The sequence below is a fragment of the Ceratina calcarata genome, unplaced genomic scaffold (assembly GCF_001652005.2).
Source record: "Ceratina calcarata isolate Rehan_Ccalc_2016 unplaced genomic scaffold, ASM165200v1 scaffold43, whole genome shotgun sequence".
In the NCBI taxonomy this organism is placed as follows: domain Eukaryota; kingdom Metazoa; phylum Arthropoda; class Insecta; order Hymenoptera; family Apidae; genus Ceratina; species Ceratina calcarata.
This window is the reverse complement of record NW_017166721.1, coordinates 310,586-331,478: the sequence shown is the minus strand read 5'-3', so window position 1 is coordinate 331,478 and position 20,893 is coordinate 310,586. Positions and strand designations below refer to the sequence as shown.

The window sequence follows — 20,893 nt, the reverse complement described above, 5'->3', positions numbered from 1 at the left end:
GTTCTTCCGACGTCTGATTTCTTTTTAATTATAGGAAATGCGTTTTTCTGAAGTACATAAACTTTTGGGATTGATTGTATAGCCAATATATCCTTAACGAGAAACAATAATGCACGCGTAATAAATCGCAGGCCGCGAACGGAGCTCGTCGATTTTCGACGAACCGATAAACACTCCAATAAATAAAAACTCGTTAATCGTCGAAGCCCGTGGGAATCGCGTGGAACGTATTTAGCAGCCCACGGTTCTTCATTTCATGGATTGGGAACGCGGCGTCAAGTGACGTTCAGAGAGTGATGAAAACTGCTAGGTCCTACAGATTTAATTGGAACCGGTGAACGTCAGGCGCAAATAAATATTCCATTGCTCATACGATTCGTTGCAACACTCAGCCCGTGAAATATTTTGTATAATTCGAACGATCGAACGGTGTAAAACACTTTTTCTCCTAATTACATTTTTATTTTGTGAACCGGTAACGTGACCTGGCACGAGCGTCTAAAACGTTTTAACCGTGAAAAATATCGAAAAGAAGATGCGGGTAACTTTCTTCTACTAAACGCCGTTGCGACTTAACTTACACGCGATAATGCACCGAAAGAGATTGAAGTAACTTGTACACGTAAGCCGGCCGTAGCTCAAAAAGTTAAACAGTTTCTTGTCTGTTTATCCTGTTTAGAACCACGCCGTGACGTAGCTGAAAAGTCCCAATAAATTGGAGTTCCTAAGGCACTTAGGACGCGATACACGGCGCAACATATCGCGACGGCTCGGCACTATTTTCTATGCCACCGTATCCTGTACAAGGTATCCTGGACAATCAATATTTGCCAACAATCTGCGATCATGCTCAGCCCGAAGATGCAAAGAACTGGTAAGTCAACGAGATCTCGTACTTATGCTCGGATCAATTTACCGTACGATCGTCGAGAGCCGATTTACAATGGGAATAAAAAGAAATTCAGAGACGAATCAGTGTGATCCGATTGTATTCGAATCCTTTAACCCGTATTATGAAAAAACGTGCATTATACGTAGCATTACGTATTCCGGGAACAGGAATTTTATTAAAAATAACGATTTCGTGGAACACGCTTTTCATACATATTCTAAAGCACTATTTTTAGTCGTCTCGTTGCACTAATTAGAATGCATCCGTTGCTGAGAGTAATTGAGGATGAAATTCGGGCGATTGAATTTTGCGGGTAATCGAGTCCTCTCGGCTTCCTCGTTCATGCATTAGCCGAATTAAGAGTCCATCCTTTCCGATCATCTTCCTGCGGAAAACTACGCGGACGGACATGCACGAAATTTCAAATATTGGTTTCGGATCACGAAAATGGATTACGCTGGAATTAGAGTGCGGCGGGTGTGTAACAATTCGTCGGAATTTCATCGGCTTTTACTACCTGCTGCGGTATCTCAAATATTTTTCGAAAAATGTCACTTCCACAGGAAACGAGACGATGGGAACATGTTCGACGGTGTCTCTATACTGCCGTCACTTCCGTGTGTATTACAGGTCAAAGGGTGATTTCGTGTTTTACGGTGACGTTCCCGCGGCAATTTCATGTCGACAAGGTTAAACTGCGTTTCTCTTATCCGTTCGTCAAATCATTTTTGTACGACAGTACTAGTACAGTAAATCGATTTCGTAAAATACTATCGAGCCTGGGGGAACCGGTAAAAGCAGACGAAGGTAATTTGCAGTAATGCGCGGACAACTTCTCGACAAATAAGGAAATGTATGTACTTACTTACTTACTACTAAGTTGCTGAAAGTTGCTCGCCCAGAGTTATAGACGGACCGAGTAACACTTGCCAGTCGAGTCACCGGGGGAGAACTTTCAGTCAACTTATCCCGCGATAAAGTGCAGAGCAGAGTCGCGAGCGCAACAAATCTCGTCCCGGGGAAATAGTCATACTGGTCGAGTGTTCCTCCTTACGAGAATTGAAATCGTGGATTGTTTGCCCAAAGAGAAAGGAGTCTCGCGTTTTGAAATTTTCCCCGCCGGTGGTCTTTGCCACCATTCGAGCTTGTTTAAACAGAGATAAAGTCGAGGGCTGTTTAATCGGGGAACGTTTGAATAGATAAGCTGGATTTCTCGTTATCTGGCAAACTAAGCAGCATTAATCGAAATGAGATTTTTGTTAAATCGACTCTATCCCATTGACGATGATCCATCCCACTTCCGGATGAATATCTGTGTGTTTATTTTCAATTTCGCCAATAATCCAAATGCAATAACGTGTAATTTCGATTAAACAATATGAAAACTGCGTTACTTCCCGCAGTTTACATTACTACATACTTATATATTATTCAATTTCGCAAGGGATTAAGGCGTACGAATTCATGATACAATTCGTTGGATACTTTTCAGTATTCTTCGTTCAATCGTGTTTTACAAATGCATACAATTTAACGATTGATTCGGACGCCGATATTAATATGGATCGTGGGAGCAGCCCTACAATTCGCATCTGAATTAACGTGTAACTTTATCGAAACGTTCGTTGTATTCAATGTTAATGCATGCGGACTTGTCATAATTTTGTATGCCGCGTGTTAATTTAATGCAAGAATATTCCGAACGCACGTACGCCTATCTCGAATTCTACGTAACGTGTCACTACGTACTCATTTCGAATTCTGTGTCACACACACATATAGATACGCGTATATATTGAATAGTGCCGTTTCCAACTTTCAGACGTGCATGAGTAAGTGGGGAAAATAAATTCTGTCCGTTATCGTTTTGGAAAAAGAAGTTCGGAACCAATTTTAAAAAAGAGCGTATTATTTCATTTTGAAATCATGCCATGTACCGATTTTATCGAGTTGAAAAGTAAGATAATTACGTCGGGCTCGTTCTAAATTATAGACAATAAACTTTATCAGAGTTGAAGCTTTGTTGAAAACTTTGTAACTTAATTGGAGGAAATATTTGTTACAGAGTTTAATCGGGTTTACCTCGCTCGATTTATCAAATATTTTCCACAAGAGAAAAGGTTGCCAGAGAAATATCAATTTCTATTATAACAAATCGTTCAGTATACGATTGCTCGATGCTCACGCGTTCACTATGAAATGAAATCAGTTTCAAGTTCCGGTTAATTGATCGACGTTACCGTTTTACATCCGTGTTACAGTGAGGGTGAACGACTCGCAACTCGTTATGATGTCGGAGAAAGCGCAATACGATCACTCGTTGAAAGGATATTTGCACAAGCGGACCGCCGACTCGGCCAAGTGGCAATTACGATGGTTCATTTTGTATCAGGTGAGCGATTTACCGTCGTTTACGTATTACGGATTAGATTTTAGCATTCGTCCTAGTCGAGCTTCGTTTTATTCGGCAGACAGTTGCTGACAAAAGCGACCACGTTCTCTTTGATGTCAACAGTTTGAGACGAATATTCACATGCAATGTAACTATTCACTACCGCGAATTAATTACTCGTTTTCGAGAGAGACTGTGTATTTCGAAACTAAAACGGAAGCTAATTCAAGGGATACTTTGTAAGGAGCGGTAAAATATTTCTTCAAGATCGTTATCAAACATACCGTAAGAGTTAATTAATCTCCCCTATTAAATACCATTCAAAGAAAAGAGATACCACCTTGAATCTTTGAACAATTCGGCCTGGTTAATAGCGCTCGTCTGCTTGCACGAAAGGACGGGTACACTACAAAAAGAGGATTTTTTAATTAACAGTTTCGCGTCATAAAAGAATTTTTCGTTCTACGCGTACTTTTCCCTCGAGGTGGTTGTCGTTAACAGCTGGAGTGGAGAATTAAAATTCATTTTACCTTTTATCAAACCCACCCTGTTGTCCTGATTTTTATTTGAAATTGATACGCAATTGGAACGTTCATAAATGTTATACGAGTAATTAAATGCCTTTCTACCTACCGACTTCATTTAGTAGCGTACATTTATATGTTTCATATAATTTTTATAACAGATTTTAATCATTTATTTTCTACCGTTGCATTTTTAACGCCTCGTTCTACCATTATTAAAATATAATGACGCTGTTCTTAGAAGCTTGCGCAAGTAGTTCGCAGGCATTATCACGTATAAAACTAGATGAACGACTTTTACGTGTTGTTCGCGAAGCAAATCGAGAGAGGTCAAAAGGGCTGTTAACTCGAAAAATTGTTCAGAAGCCACTCGTGGCGAGCTGCGAGAATTTCGCTGAAAATGCTTTGATCAACTCTCACGGCAGCACGAGCTGTGTAATGGCTCGTGCAGCCGTCTTGTAATTTTATCCTGTTCCTTGCACCTCGATTTTCCACCGCGAATCGACTTCGTTTCAACCCTTAAATGGTATCACGGGTGGGGTTCCCTTTTACTATTAAATGTTTCATTGCCATTTAATATTGGACGAAAAGTGCAAGAGTCGTTGCAGATAAATTTAGTAAAAGTGCATGGGGTGAAATTTCAATTCCATAGTGTCGCTCGATACATTCATAGTTTCCGCGAATGCCGTTTGAACGAGAATTTTAGGGTTTCAATTCCATAACTACGCTGTTTGTAAATTTGGTTCGCTGTTCAAAGTCTTCGACGGATGTTGAAACATTGGAGCGAGTCACTGTTTAATAGGTTCGAGTTGGAACTAGGACGAAAGGGCGATTCGTGAAACAAGAACGTTTCAACTAAAGACTGATCGACAAGAATATGTATCCGTCATTTTAAAGCGTTTTCTCTTAATCTTCATAAAATTACGAAATATGCACAATTGACGTTAGCATTGTTATTTTAGATTTTCTGAAATTAGTGTAATAATGTTACAGAATATATTATTCTACTACGAGAACGAGAACTGTACGAGGCCAAGCGGCGTTATATTTTTGGAGGGTTGCTATTGCGATCGCCTAATCACCGCCAAAGGCAAGGAACCGGATAACCAGGTGAGCGCATACCAAAGGTTTCATACTTTACCTCCGTGTACATGCTATCAGTGTTGTCTACGTAGCGAACTACAACCCGAGCGATGCACACAATGTTCAGGGACAATCAAAGTTCGCTTAGACTACAAATTCCGTGGTTTCAATAGTTAACTCTAACGATGATCGTAGTTGGGAACACGGACACTGTTTTTGGACATTCAAGTTTTTGAACGGGGACCTAATAATTTTCAATATTTGAATAAACAGTAAAATGGGAGCAGTGCATAATCAATCAAATTGAAACGATGAACTCTTCTATTATTTGCAAATGAAATATTGATTTAAAGAGAAGATTTATTTTCATTTTTTTATACAAAGAGTTACTGATTTTTTGAAAGCTGATGAAGTAATTTATCATTCCGTTCAATGCACAAAGGACGTAAATCTACTGGCGTGAACTGTAATGTGATGAAGCGCCAATGGAATTCGAGAAAGAATCTGCTCGCCATTTCATTTGGAGGGTGATAATTCCACCGGCCCTTTGTTACTAACGAGTACATAATCCTGGCGTTATCATTACCATTTAAATCAGATATTTTCACCCTTCGCGGGCATCGGAATCAAGTCTCACGGGGAAAGATATGTGTGTGTGCAAGTCGAGTGCGTTTTCGCGGAAAAAAGGTCTTCCTTTGTTCGCGCGTAACTACGTACGGCACAGGTGGTAGCGCGGACATGCGCGCGTCCGTGGAATATCGACGACGTGTAATTTGCGTGGCAGCCCACGGTGCGTTAAAACCGTGACTGAAATGGCTTTGGAAAATATCCGTGGCACCCGTGCGACTAGGTCACGGATCGAACCTGACAGATCTCGTTTCAGACTCCACACAGACATATTTGCTGAAAGATATCGATTCGGATTTCAAGTTTTATAAATCATATTTGCGTGAAAAGGCCTTGAAGAAATTCTTGAAAATATTCCCGTCCACGCCAATTACGCAATAAAATAATTTGTCTCATCGCGCTACTTGACGATTTCAATTTTTCACCGTTGAGCAATATTAATGCGAGTAATACCGAGAATGAAAGACGTGAATCGTGCAAAATCCATAGTTCGCGAGAAGCAATGTCGCTTGACGCTGTTCAAGAGAGGACCGACGCGTCCTCGTCGCTTTTTTATTCGCCAAACTATTACGCTTTCGAAAGGTGATACAATTCACGACGGTTCACACTTGGTCGTTGAATTTTCTGGCAGCTACCATTATCGGAAATTTAATCGAATTCGAGAAATTTTTAATGCTCTCGAAATTCATATTGACTTGGAGCTTTTTATAAAAAAAAAACAGGGTTGATTATTACGCGCAGGGTGAAATACAAAAACCGTGATTAGAATACCTGACCTCTATATTCGTTTTTTACATCGCACGGGAAAAGTTTGCCGTATGGGTAAGCCCTTGATGTTCGTGGCCACATTTCACGCGGATGCTGTCTAATCTCAGATTTGTGGTCGCGTTTAACGCGGAGTAGCGTAATAACTGCCATTGCCTCATTTATATCAGTAAACTACGGGACAATATCATAACCAGATTTACAGTCTGTACAAACGCAGTGAATTCAATACAGAAATTGCTCGTATCGAAGCGAAAGGTAATTATATAACGTTCATAATCGTTGTCCGATTGTTATATTGAATCGTTCATGCGATTTCGACGTCTACGCTTTTTCGTTCGGTCTCCGTTCCCCCGAATCGCACACCGCGTAGGTGCAAATAGAATAGAAATCGACGCGTTCGCGTAAATAAATAGACACGCTTAGATTATTTGCACGAGACAATGAACGCTTTGCGTAACTCGTTATTCACAAAGCTGAGCTTGTCACTCGTGGACAGATTTCAATCTGACTGACGAGGAATAACCGACGAAATTACTAGTCGGTCGCACGCAGCAATCAATTGTACGTACGACGTTTCCATAAATCAAGTCATTATGGACGGTCCAAAAATTGTTTCATATAAAAAAATCGATGTTCACTTCTTTTTGTCAGCTGGAATAATTATATCGGTGTCGCGTTTCAACGCTGATCGATCGCATCGCCTTCGTTTTTTGCGAGAAAGAAAAACGTAATCCGGTTTAAAGCACGCTGAAAATTGATTGATGAGGTTCGTTTTACATAACTGCTTTGCATACACCCTGGTTTTTTTTTTTTTTTTTGCTTACCGCTCTTGTTCCTGGCGACATTGGAATTTCCAATGCAAATCCAGACAGCGTAACGATCGCGGGGATGTAAGAAACGTACTTGTGTACAAGGATCTATCCTCATCGAATTATGCACGAACAATTTTCCAAAAGTGGTTAATAAAAAATGAAAGTATTTACTTAGAACTGGTAACATTGTAAGATTGTAAACTAATTATACGTGGAATGTTAAAGCATAAATCGGTCTATCGATTACTTCAAAGGTCGACCGATGGGTCAATTCTTTTTTTACTTTATTTCTCTTTCTCCTTTGACCTGTTTCACCTTTAACCGACGATTACAAATTTCTTAACGCTTTGTCAATGAGACACTCTACCCATTTCTCCCTTCTAAAAAATGCAATTCTCTCTAAGGAGCCTTCTTGCTGCTTGTTTAAAAATACAAACGAATTTCGCCTCGTCTAAAATTGAGTAAAAAATGTTTCTACGTCTCAGTCTGTGTTGAATAATTTCAACAATTTACCGGACTGTTATTCTGAATTAAACCGAAACATTCGTTACATTAATTACTCAATTACAGTTGAAGTGGTATTGCGTTGACATTTTATTAAAACCAATTATACGCTAATACGTCGTTTAGCTGATTACGTATGTACAATATTGGCAACAATATTATTCGGCCAATTAAAAAAGTTCAAATAACTAGTGTGACGATCAGTAGTTTGATCGTCTGAAGATGAATTCACTGATTGAATCGGGAAATTTTATATTCACGGCTTAAACATTGTCGGTTGGAAACATTGAAAAATGAATGTGCTGCAAAATTAGTGTAATCAGTTTCCATAACAGTGCCAAGTTTTAATTGTTTGACGAATGTAATTTCCTTGCTAATACCAACGGAACACCTGGTCTTGCTGTTGACCATCGTGATGGAATAGTCGTGTTCCTACGTTCTCGAATCTGTTAGTAATTTGACTTGAATATGTATACATGGTAATAATCACATTGACGGTTCTTGACGCCACTACGAAATGGCTGTCAATAAAGACTATTAAAATTATAACTCGGTGCAACGAGTTTGACAGTTGCGTTCAATTAATCTAGATCGAAGTATAAATTGACCCATAATGTGGAAAAAGTTCCAAGGATGCATCTGTTAGCATAGAATCGAGGTCACCATTTTAATTTTCAATCGACTTTATGCAAATTTAAACTAGAAAGTTTGCATCTTTAAATTAAATTATTCGCAAAATAAAAGCGTCTTATACTTCTTTTTTTATTCTTGCACTCTGCGTTACTCCCATCATTTTATAATCATCAGTCACGTGCATAGATGATTCGACGAGTAAATGAAATTTTATGAATCGTTGTTGGAAATAACACACTTAGACTTGCTATTTTGTTAATAAATATTTCATTCATAATAATCGTCCTTTTTGCTAAGACAGACCAAAAGAAGTTAATCGTGCAATTTCTTCTTAATCGAAGCGTTTCAATCGCTTTCGAGTTAATTTCGACGCGCGAATCGCCAAACGCGTTTCGAGTCAAGCAATCGTGGAAGAAATCAATTGCACCGGTTAGCCTTGGCGTTACAGGAAACAATGAACACGGGCGGAACGTCGTTGTCGACGTTCTTTCGCCAAAGTGCTCGTCCCGTTTTAACGCGGCATTGTCTGACGGCCCGGCATTGTCCTCGCTTTACTTATTGTTAGGTTCGCGAATAACCGAGGGTGAAACAACCCTCTTGGTTTCGTCTTCGCTCCCAACTGACTTGCCCGCGAGACGCTGCCGCCGCGCTGCGATTTACGAACGAATATTGCGCGTTCCACTTCGACCGTCGACGGATCGCAGGCTCGAACATTCAATTCTTTTATTCCCGAATCCTGCATCGTTTGCGAGATTTACTCAATATTGCATTTAAGCAATTTTTAAACATGCTTTATATTCGTGAATTTTAATTATAAAACTGTTTGATAATTTGAGAATTAGGTTTATGTAATTATGAGGAAAATAATAAATTGGTGTAGGATTTGTAAAATCGCAAATTTCTTCGCTGATGTTATTCGTTCGAATGATTTCAGTAGAGCTCCAAGGTTCCAAATCTGTCGTTGTTCATTACAGATGACAGATGGAAACAGATGAATCGATGGTCACCTCTGACCTTACGATTTGTGAACTTCCTATACATAAACGGGAAAGGTGAAAGAAAATCGTCTCTGTCAGATATGCATCGCCGTCATCGAAACATCTTTTTTGTTACGTCACGTTTTTCCGTTTTCTACTATAATGAACAATCCGTCTTTCAGTATTCGTTTCAAAAGACGTTCCTGTCTCAAGGCGAACGATTTCGCTTCGGTAAAGTATTTCCTGTTCCTTTCAAACGGATTGTCATTCATAAGATATTTTTCAATTCCACATTATTGATACTAAGGAAAATAATTCTTAAATCTGTTGTCAGTAGATCGTGAAATTTCTTCAATCTTTTAACTATTATAATCTCGTAATATTCTGCACATTTCTATACATTTTTTGTTCATAAACCTACAACGTGCACGGTCTCATAATTCTGAACAATAGGTGGTAACGTTCCCGAGTGTACTTTTCATTATGTGAAAATTAGCTGCGTGTAATTGATGCGTGGAATATTTTGGTCAAAATTATGGAGAGGGTTTCTAAGCATCTCGTAATAGGTTTTCGAGTAACGTCGTTTAATCTCGGGCGAAACACGCGATGTATCATTCATGAGTACCGGCGGTAAGGTTCGTTAATTAATACCACATCGTTAATAGTGCAGCGGCTGATCCCGATAGTTGTTGGCAAGAAGTATTATGACGCACAACGTATGTGATCGATAAAATCACGGGAGAGCGATCCGGTCACGCTTTTAATTTCGTCTTCGATCACCTACGCAACGTTCAAGAAACTCGACAACTCCAGACTTCGATTGCGCGTATAATAAATTCACTGTGTTCTCGCGTAAAAATTATAATCTTAACTATGCGTCACATAGACGTATCGCGTTCAGTTCGTGACTATCGGGAAAATCGGAAGGGATCCGATGCAAATTTTGCTGGAACTTCGTATGAAAATTTCTAATTAGTTGAACTTGTTGGAAATTCTGTCGTAATAAAGTTACGGACAAACGGCAAATAATATCGCTGATTATTACCGGCGCGCAGTGAAAGGTCAGGTGTTTTTAATCACATGTCAACTGCAATTAACAGGGCATTTGTAGGTGATATAAAACGTACGCGGACGGGATTTCGAACTTGGTAATTGCGTTCTTGAACGAATAATTAATCCGTTTGCGGTTCTCCGAGTACAACGTTTCGATATCGGTGTTTTTGCAAGAAAAGTTTCTCAATTAGTACGCTGTTTTTTTACGGGAATTCGTTACGATGATATTCAACATCAAGATTCCGCAGGATTGTTATTCAACCTGGTCTTTTCAAATTATTTCTCCTAGATTCGTGTTATCCCAGCGAAGGAATCGTGTAGTTAGCTGACAGCGAATCTCTCGTAATAGCGTATGCGATATTCTCTCGAAACATAGTATCTGTGGTACAAAAAGGATGCATTCTTTCGTGGCTGCTATTCAAGGGAATAAGAAAACATTTGCATTTTGTTACATCAAAGAACGTAGCTAAGAAATTGTGTCTGAACATCCGAGTTCCGCTCATCATTACGCATCAAAGAAAATGAATTTTCATACATTTTTATTTGTAATACTGATGAGATAATTGGGAGTCAATGAAATTCAGTTGAACGATTTCAATAGAATATATAAAATTTCATACAAAATGTAGCGAATAAGAATAAATTCATATTAACAACTTAATACGAAATATCGTTTATTCATTTGAAAGAGATTAAACGGTATTCATTTTTCCCCCAATTCATTTTGTGTTCCTCGATTTCAATCACTATGTTTGCCGTTCGAATTTTATGGTTAATCCCGTACAAACCACGTCGGATTCAGTGTGCCGCGCCGAGAATTCAAAGGTATACAATTCCACGTATGTACGGTATTTTATCAAAGTTCACGCTGGAATATACAACGGGTAGAAACAAAAGCCGCATGATTAGCTCCTGTGTGTACATACTCACTGCGATACGCACGCAAGAAACAGCGGAGCCTGTTTCATGAACCATCGATCGGCTAATAAACGCGAATCGGATTAATACTGAAAATTCTAACGTAATCCGACATTCACCTAACATCGCAATGTTGAAAGCAATGGTTGCGAAAATGCCAGTGGTATTAAAATTGAAACTGTACGTCGCATTGCGACACGTCCGACTTCGCTACAGCCAGTGGTAAAAGTTCTCTTGTACAATCAAAAAATTCTCGGTACTGCGAGCGAAAAGAATTATGTACCATAATTTTTCATTTAGCAAGTTTACTACGACGCGCTATTTACGAATTCATTATACGACGAGATTGTACCGTAGACATTCGCATATTTTTTTTATGCGAAACGTATGGGCCAGGTTTTAGGCCGTAAATAATGTTAAACCAGCAGGAAATACAATTCGCAAAATGAAATGAATGAGATTACGTCTCTTGGAGCGTTTAAACTGTTGAACGTACATGCTTTTGTACATAGGTACGTATGTTCACACGCCGTTGGATACGCGAGCCGCAGATTCAATTTTGCTCTGTCTTGATTCGGTGAGCACAGCTAGATAGGTGAAACTAAGTGATAAATGCTAACATCGTTTTATCACGTCTCGTTCTTGTCAATTTTTATTCAACTGTTTCTTATTACCAATTGATTCATTCAACTCTGATTTGAAGCAATAAATTTTTCTTTTAAATACGACGGCGCATTTTCCTACAGTATTTTATAAAACATTCAAACGATCTCAACGTCGAAATCTTTTCGCTATTTATTTGTGACAAACGAAAAGAATGGCGGATGCTGTTTATACAAAGAAACTTTCCACTATGCAAACACGTGAAACTTTCGTGCACAAAGAAAGACTAACTCAGACTGTATTTCCCTTTATTCGAAAGGTTTCTAAATCAATAAGAAGCACAAGAAGGAAATACTATTGGAGTTCATTATTTCCCGTCACTGTTTCGAGACCTACGCGTTGGATAAATACAGTTTTCCTTTTAGACGGATTATTCTTACCCGCAACAACAGTGGAACAATGTCTGTTGGCTTTCGACTCTCAACTAATTTCCAAAGAAGCACATTTCTTTTTCATTTTTTGGATAGTTCTCATGGCTTCCTTTAGAGACTTTATTTTCCATTTACTCATCTTCACCGTTCGGGAGCATAAACTCACAGCTGAGATTGGTTAATTATTAATATTCGCGTCAGAGAGAGCAGAGAGAGAGAGAGAGAGAGACTACCTTCTCATGATTTAGTTGACATGATATTTTACACATTAAAGAAATACGCATATATTTTTACACTACACTTCTCTACTTTCTTTACAACAGTTTTTACTACTTCTTCTTCGATCGATCGTAAAACGCGAATACGCAAATGCAGACGAATATAAAAAATGAACAGGCTCTCTTTATTTTATGCATTTCAACGTTTGAAGGAAACGTATAAGATCAATCCCGCGGGAGAAGAGCTTTCGCCCTCCACTTAATCACGAAAACAGATTAATCATCGTTTGCAAGGATTTGTACGCTCTACACTTAACCCCTTCCGGTAAAATGACGAGTCTAGCTCGTCATTGGGTTTATTATTAAATCGTACCGGAAGGGGTTAAGAGGCACAAAACGTGTAAGCGTATTAGTAATACGTATCTTGTATCAGTTTGCCTTCCAAAGAAAGTGCACCCGATCGAAGGGCTGAAGTTCTCCTTTGTGGTTTACGACGTTTCGATAGGATTGCACACGGGGACGCAAAGCAAACTCGCAAAGTTCAATATTGATATATGTATCCAGTTAGAAGTACCATACCTATTTCTGTTTGAAGAAGTAGTCTCTCTGACTCGAATCGGTGCGACCCGATATTTATTGCAGACAGATATTTCAGGACAACTATCTATCAATTACTTCCGTTCCTCCCTCTTGAAAATTTTCAAACGGAAGGAAACAGAAGTGCTTGGAGGTGAACATTTGACGGCGATGCGGGAACAGTTAAAATGCATAAAACATCGCCGAATCTCCCGATACACTCTTCTAGGTTTACAGACACGTGCGTATTTACCCGTCCTCTTGACCGCAATTTCTCGTTTTCGAAAAGAAAAAACCACCAAGGAGAAAGAGCTCTATTCACCGCGTCGCTGTAAAACTGGAATAAATGGCAGAATCGAGACGAGATTTATCTCGAACGAATCTCGACCAAAATTCCTAGCCTCCCGATAAAGTTACGTCTTTACTGGCCGTGGCCGGAGTATTACGGCCCTGAAACAGCTCATCTCGTTCTGCCTTGTTCACCCCAGCTCTCATTCCTTTTTTACCGATTCTGTCCGCTTTATTTTTCATAAGCCCTGCTCTCTTGCTCGCTCTTCTACTTTTCGCCGTGTCCATCCGTTTCTCCGTGTGCAACGCCGCAGCCGCTGCCGTGGCACAGCCAGAATACCATCAGAAGGGATAAATCGATTTTATTTCGTGCTAAAAATAAGCTTCTCTTATCCCACGAAAGCGGTGCGCAACTTCCCGCGCTGACGGTTATCTCTCGTCTTATCAGGCCCGACACCTACATGTGAATCGCCAGGACGAGCTTGACCCGTCCAATAATTTCCTGTCCGCGGAATTGTTCCGTGAACGAGAGTCAGGGACGCGTTAACCATTTCTACCCATGAGTTGCGATTCCACGCCTGACAACGATTGGGACGAACAAGTCGATTGATTCTGCCGTTTCTTAACGATTTTCCGAATCGTCATGATTCTCGGTGTCCTTCGTACGAAAGACTTCCATTTCGTTATGACCGACTTTCGTTGAGCGACGGGATTACAGTTGAAATTGAAAGCTTAAATATTCAATGAAATAGTGCACGAACAACGTTGTATGTATAAACTGATCGAGTACGAGAGTATAACTTTTCACTCGTTTCTTAATAAATTGTGAAGAGGTAACGGGGTTGTTCTGCTCGCGAGAAATTTTCAAGTGGCAAAGGCTCGCAACAGGTCACGGATATTTTTAGCGCCCGCTGTGGCTATTTGAAAGAAAACAAAAGTGTCATAACACTCTGGGATACTATTATCGATTAGCGACCGATGGGCTATATAAAAATATTCACAAAGGAAGCGGAGCCGATGTTTTTTTTTTTTTTTTTTTTTAACCAGGAATTTAAGTTCCGCTTCCCCTGCGCACAAGAATTTGTAAACGCGTCACAGAAATTGCAAATAAAATGTACGTCGAGGAGCGATAATATTATTCATCTGAATCGTGATTACCGTGGCACGCCTATAATAACTGGTTATCAATGTGTAATTTCTGCTGCGGAACGCTTAAACAATTTATGATGCTCTCTTAGCATACGTAAACGCCGTTAATGGAAATTGAAAATTTGATAACAAACCGAAATGGGACAAAGTTGATATGAAAATTATATGTATACATATACGGATTAAGTTACACGCGGAGCTTAATTATCGGAGCATAAACTGAAAAGAGAAGGAGAGAGAGAGAGAGAGACAGAGATAGAGAGAGAGAGAGAGAGGGAATACGATAATTAACGATTTGACCAATCGAATTTTTACTATTCAACCTCAGCTACGGACGAATAAGTTTTAATAGATGTTATTGCTTCCCACTTACAGATTCAATTTCCGTATGAATGATTTCTACCAATAATTACGAAAATTATGAACCCTCTTAATGAATCAAATATATTTAGAGGATGTATCCAAAGGGTTGAAATCAATGAAAATAAAAGTATTAAACTAAATACAGGATAATTTAATTGAACGATATAAAACGATTTAAATCCTCGAAAATGCGTCATCATCGAATTGACACCGAGTTTTCCTAAACAAGGACAAATTAAATCGGTTCTGGTCGATACAACGCACAAAGGAGGCGCGGTGGCTTATTATACAGAAAATGCTTTTAACTAAATTGAGAGAACCCTTTCGAGGCGTTTATTGCTGATTTGAAGTTGTATCAAATCCCTTTTCGTGTTACACCAGCTGTATTACAGTTCTGTACGCGTGCTGGTAATTTCACATTCAACCTTTGTTAACGACGAAGATTGATGTCGTCTAATCAACCACGGAACATCTAGGACTCAACGCGGTTCTGTAACGACGATTAACCGATCCCCTCCTGATTTCCTGATTGTCTAATGAACGGAATAACGCATCTCGTTAATGCAACTCGAGCTCAAAGATCCAAGGGTTTTGATTAAATCATTGCGATTCATGACCTCTGTTTAAATCATCTGATCATCGGTTTTAATGTGTGAATATCAAGGCGTTTCGTACGTCGTTCCAATTACATAGAGTGATTAAAGAAGACAAAAGAAAATGAAATGGAATAATTGTAAATACGATGTTGGTCGCAACATAAATAGGATATTTTTCAAATATGAAAATAATGAGTAATTCTGTAGTTTTGTGTAGACTTGAAACTTGTATAAATGTACAATTATAAATAAACTGCGATGTTAGTTTTGTGTCTATGAGAAATGTATTAGTTTCTCTATTTTTTAGAACTGCAGGTGAACACTGTTTTTCGCGCATAACAATTCTCCCTGCGTTCATGATTTTTTAAACGTGCACGAAACAATTCTTTTTGGATTTCCTCTTTTGTCGGATCTACCAATGATTCAGTATTTTATTTCGTTCTTTGATATAGGGAAAAAGTTGTTCGATCCGAACGTTCCCAAGCGCTCCCGCTGTGTAAACTTTTCGTTTTTCCAATAAAAACGTTTCATTCATTTTATTTCCTCCAGATACATATTCCTACGTCATTTCGCGCAGCACGAAATAACTGTTTAAACTTTTTCTGTACGAAGAGGAACTACCGTAAAATTCCTTATATTTACATCGTTCAAGACTTAATTGCATCGAATCACGTTTTAATTGCTGACTGCATTAAATTTTATAGACAAAAACGACGCCATTCTCGGCTCGAATCGCCATTCTAATTGATTACGACCATCTCTTCTGATTATTCAGTAAAATCACCCTCAATTAAACCGAAACAAAGAGGGAAACATTATATAAAATATATATATATATTTCTATTTATTCTTTACTTCAATTAAAGACAACGTCTGATTGGAAAAGGTATTTGAATAAAGTTCTTATTCAGAGAATGACCTACTTGCGTGCTTCGCTGATTACTGTTCTACCGTGCCATACTTCCACACGTCTGACCAATACTAAACTATTCTACTTGTTCGCCACAATGCTTTATCCCTTTCCCTGCGCCGCCGCCGGCTTAACCGTACCGTCCTCCACTATTTAGTCTCAAAGAGTTATTATCTCTATTCACGACTCACACAAAACGCAACGTTACAATGAAGGTACAATCGCTAATTAAAATCCAGTATTAATGACAATTTTTAATTTTTTAATATTTCATTAGTCATAGAATGTCATAGTATTAAAATTTATTAGTCATAGAAAAATTGAGTTTACAAAAGTTATAAATATTATATCTAATGTATAAGAAAAATATCAGAAGCTAATCGCATATTCCAATAAGCGATCTGCAATTATCAGTTTCTTTTACTAATTCAGGAATGATTTTCATAAATACCGCAATTTCCTTTCGGTGGGTCTCACTCGTGACAGGGTACGTCCCGAAGGAATCTATTCTTTATAAAGACGGTATAAATAATGCTCCTTGGAAGCACTTCTTATCATCGGCTTGGAAACCATTTTCTACTTGGCCTCCGTTAAATATTTAGACCGACGTCCATTCCAATTTCCTCCCGGAGCACGACCTGTTTGCCAATACGTTCTTTTTTCTCCGTATTTGTTCACCAGGATTTGGATAGTTGAGGCGCTCTAATTGGTTCATCCGGTCGGAAAAACAGCGACTCCCAGCCCCGTCGCATCCAGTGTAATTGCTTCTCCGTACGCTTCCGTTTTTTCTGAACAGGCATCAACGACGTTCGTTGAAGCATTTCGCTCATTAGAACAGATTCAGGTCCCAATATTTATTGACAGTCGACGCGTTGTAGTGTTACCAAATGTTAAGTCTAATTATTCGTTTAATAAAAATAACTTCTGCGATTTAACATTCATCGAGTGCAAAACTTCAATTGGGAACAGTGATCAAAGATGAGGAATGCGAATGGTATCTGTGAAACAAAGCAGATACACGCATGCATGAATGCGTTCCTTTCACGTGAGTTGGGATGCTCGATTATACTGTGACTGTTTGCTCTTATCATGCGTTTGTTAACATATTTCAATCACTGGGCATAAATAACAAGATACATGACGTTCGATCAATAAATCATTTCCTTGGACGGTTCGTTCGTCGTTCCAAAGCAAACGGTTAATTGTGAGGATTCAATCTCGCGTTCGAAACTCGATACGTTCATCTATTCACTGGTTAGTTAATCAACATTCATCACTTGTTTCGCTTCGATAATAACAAAGTAAATGATACGCTTTACTGGTTCCAAGAGAAAAACCGAATTTAAATGCGGATCGATATATCGTATGGAGGCTGCAACGTAAGTTTCATGTTTTCAAACGTACGTGCATAAACAAAAATACAGGGACAAACAAAAAGTACGCTCACTGTTGAGTTTCCGGAATTTTTATCCCATTCTTCGTATCTCAAAATATCCAGATTGGACATCGTGATTTTTTCCAAGTGTCGTATATCTTGAAATCAATAACCCAAGGAACTGGACCATTACCGGTACAAAACACGTATTTCGCAGAATCGGGGATCTGATGAAAATAAAACGAGGCGGAACCTGAAAATTCCGCCTGGTGAAACAAGAGAGCGTAGCAGCAGAAGCGATGTAACGGCGAACTGAGAGATAGGAAAAGGATTATTTCCTCCCTCGGGTTTCTATCACAAAGTTCCCCGTGGTTAATTGACACGGCGAAAAAATTGAAACCCGAGCGTCCGACGGAAGCAGCGAAATCACTTTTCCCCCTAGAAACGACGAGATCTACATAATACACCACTGGACAAAGCTATAACGAGTTCGTCACGGTAATCATTTCCCGTTGCTAATTCCAGCGATATTACGTTTCATAATAAGTTATACAACACCAGCTTTTTAATCATCAGATATTCTGGAATAATGAGCTTCGTTCAGTCTATGAAAAATGTAAATAACATTACGATCTTTCCTGTTCAATGGTGTGTCTCAGAATTATTTGTAAGAGGATATCTCGGCAAGAGCTTGCAACTGTTTGATGGATTACTATACACCGTAAACACTGACCCGGCTACGTTCTCTCCTCAGATTCCTCCTCGAGTCACACCGACGTAGACGTCAGACTTACTCAAAGATTTATTAAACGTACGCCTTGTTCTGACGTTCTTCCAGGCGATCAGTCTATCCTGTTTCTTACATAATACGATTATGTTTCCTTCTACCGAAACGTTCAGCTTTATTAGAAAGAGCCTTTATGACTCTGATCTATAACAATATTTTATCGCACTTATTTTTATTTGTCGTTTCAATAAAATGTATTACATATTTAATCTACGATTGTGAATATTTCAGAATTAGAACGTGCATCAAGCGAGAGTCATTAAATGAACTATCTTATCCGTACTAATTGCATTCGTTTACACGTCGGTAAATCGCGAGTTCAAAACGTGCATATTAAATTTTAACAAAATTACTCGGACACGTTTCTTTGGTTCCTTTTCTGTGCGGGTATGCGACGGATCGTAGCGAAATAACTTTATAGAGGGGTGTTTAAAATTTCAACAAACTGAGGAGATAGAATTCACAATGAAATTGGTCGTTGGGCCAGAAGTACTACAAATTTGTTTCGTCCTACGAGCTCGACCGTCGCTGCCTTTAATTTTTCGGGGAACGAGTCCAAACTTTTAGCCAGGAATCGTATTCATCTTTTTTTATCTCGGTTCGTGTGAATATTTTATACACGTTTCATCAGCTCTTTCTATCTCGCTGTTTGCAACAGTAATTGTTTTATGCGCGGAGTACACGTCGGAAATGCATTCCTCCTGCTCTGTACCACTAATTTAGATATTTCCTGAAGCGCCTATCCATCATGAAGATTGGTAGATTATTTATTTAGACGTTTTGCCGTGCAAATATTATTTTGACGGAACAGGAGTTAAAGAGAAGGGAAATGAAAAATGTAGTCAAAGCAATTCGGTTTTAATCAATGTACTATTGTTGGGCACGAATGAGTTTCGTCGACAAAAGCGTGATTGTACAGTTGGAGAAATTGAAAGACCGACAGCGACTAACGAAATTAAACGAAACTGGAAAGCGGAAATGCATGTTGAGCGGTGCTCGAAATTGGACTGGTTGTAATGAAACCGGCGAGGGTTGGGCAACGCCAAGGGCCAGGGGATTAAAATGCGGTAAAACTCGAACGGATGCGAATGTTCAACGAAAGAAATTGCCGGCGGAAAGCTCGAAAGCTTGCGCTTCGCAAATATGTATGCAGTTCGCCGCGTATACCTGTTTCCTGCCTTATCCGAGCTTCGGTAAACCTCGGTGCGAACTTTCTTTAGAGAACGACTTCAAAGTCTATGAGCTCGGATTATGTTTTAAATTATTACTCATTTCTTTTCTTAATAATAGATCGTTTTCATGGTTGGAAAATTATATTCTCTGTGAAGTTCTCTCTGAAGATTTTGTTCGAGTCGTACGAAATAGTGAATGATCAATACGTTTTAAGGCCGTAATAATTTCTCAATTTCTTTTTACGTCGTTTCAACTTCTGAATGTCAGCCGTCAGGATTTACGTCAGGCGAGGATTTCTAATACCCTCACGAAGGTAACAAGAAGTCCGTGGAGAGTCAGATTCATTGATTAGCTCCTTTTGCCTTTCACGGAAGAGAAAATGATGTATCATTTTCGCCTCTTCATCTTTTACCACGTCGTTCGCCGAGTCTTATTACAATATTTGAATTATGTAGCCGCCCGATGGAAATTTAATACGTTGCGCATGATATTATGCAAATTTCTGGGTTAATCAAATAAATCTTTTTTCTTTTTATTGTAAACCGTCGACAATTCTTAAAAAAAAAATACATTTGCATTAAAGCGTTGAAATATATTGCGCTGAAAACATGTTGTCGTAAGACAACTCAGCTGTTTCTTTTACGTCACACTGAAAAATGATTCGCGACACCATTATTTCTTTGGAGAACAGAACTTTTACGGTTCATAGATAATCATTAATCAATGTAACGCACGTTTCCCGAGGCAGGGGCATTTATCACGCAGTTTCTTTCGTTTGACGACGCCTAGAATTCGCAGGCTCTGATTGTCGGCACCAAATTAGCTAGGAATCTTGTTAACCTCGCGACCTCGATTCGGTCAGCCCGAATGGCTGGCATTAGCGCAACTTAGATTGTAACGGAGGAAGTTCGCGCTGCCTCGAGTTTCGAACACCACCACGTTGGAGCATAATTTCGTTCCCACCGCCGAGCGTGTGTACCCGACCGCGGTTCACAGAGCAATCGTCGCTGGTTCGAACCAAGGTTTCGTTTACAATTGCCCGATACGCTGATAGCACAGGCTGACAATCTGCGATTCACGTTCACTGCAACTATAATGGAATCGATACTGCTGGACACTTTCAGGTGCCTGAACGAATTTAAGTATGTATTGGCTATACAGTCAATCCCAAAAGTTTATGCACTTTAGAAACGCATTTTTTAAAAAGAAATCAGACGTCGGAAGAACATTGCTAATAATAA

General features: G+C 39.2%; 1 protein-coding gene across 5 annotated transcripts in view; it reads left to right on the top strand.

Annotated features, from left to right (window-relative positions):
• The window catches only part of LOC108626843 (ras-specific guanine nucleotide-releasing factor 2), a 41,894-nt gene that overhangs the window by 2,756 nt on the left and 18,245 nt on the right, over nucleotides 1-20,893 (top strand). For all 5 annotated transcript variants that reach the window (XM_026815103.1, XM_026815101.1, XM_026815102.1 and 2 more), the window contains exons 2-4: nucleotides 680-874; nucleotides 3,154-3,284; nucleotides 4,802-4,918. In XM_026815103.1, the coding sequence (XP_026670904.1) occupies nucleotides 847-874; nucleotides 3,154-3,284; nucleotides 4,802-4,918 (276 nt within the window). In that variant the 5' untranslated portion in view covers nucleotides 680-846. The remainder of the gene's footprint in view (nucleotides 1-679; nucleotides 875-3,153; nucleotides 3,285-4,801; nucleotides 4,919-20,893) is intronic.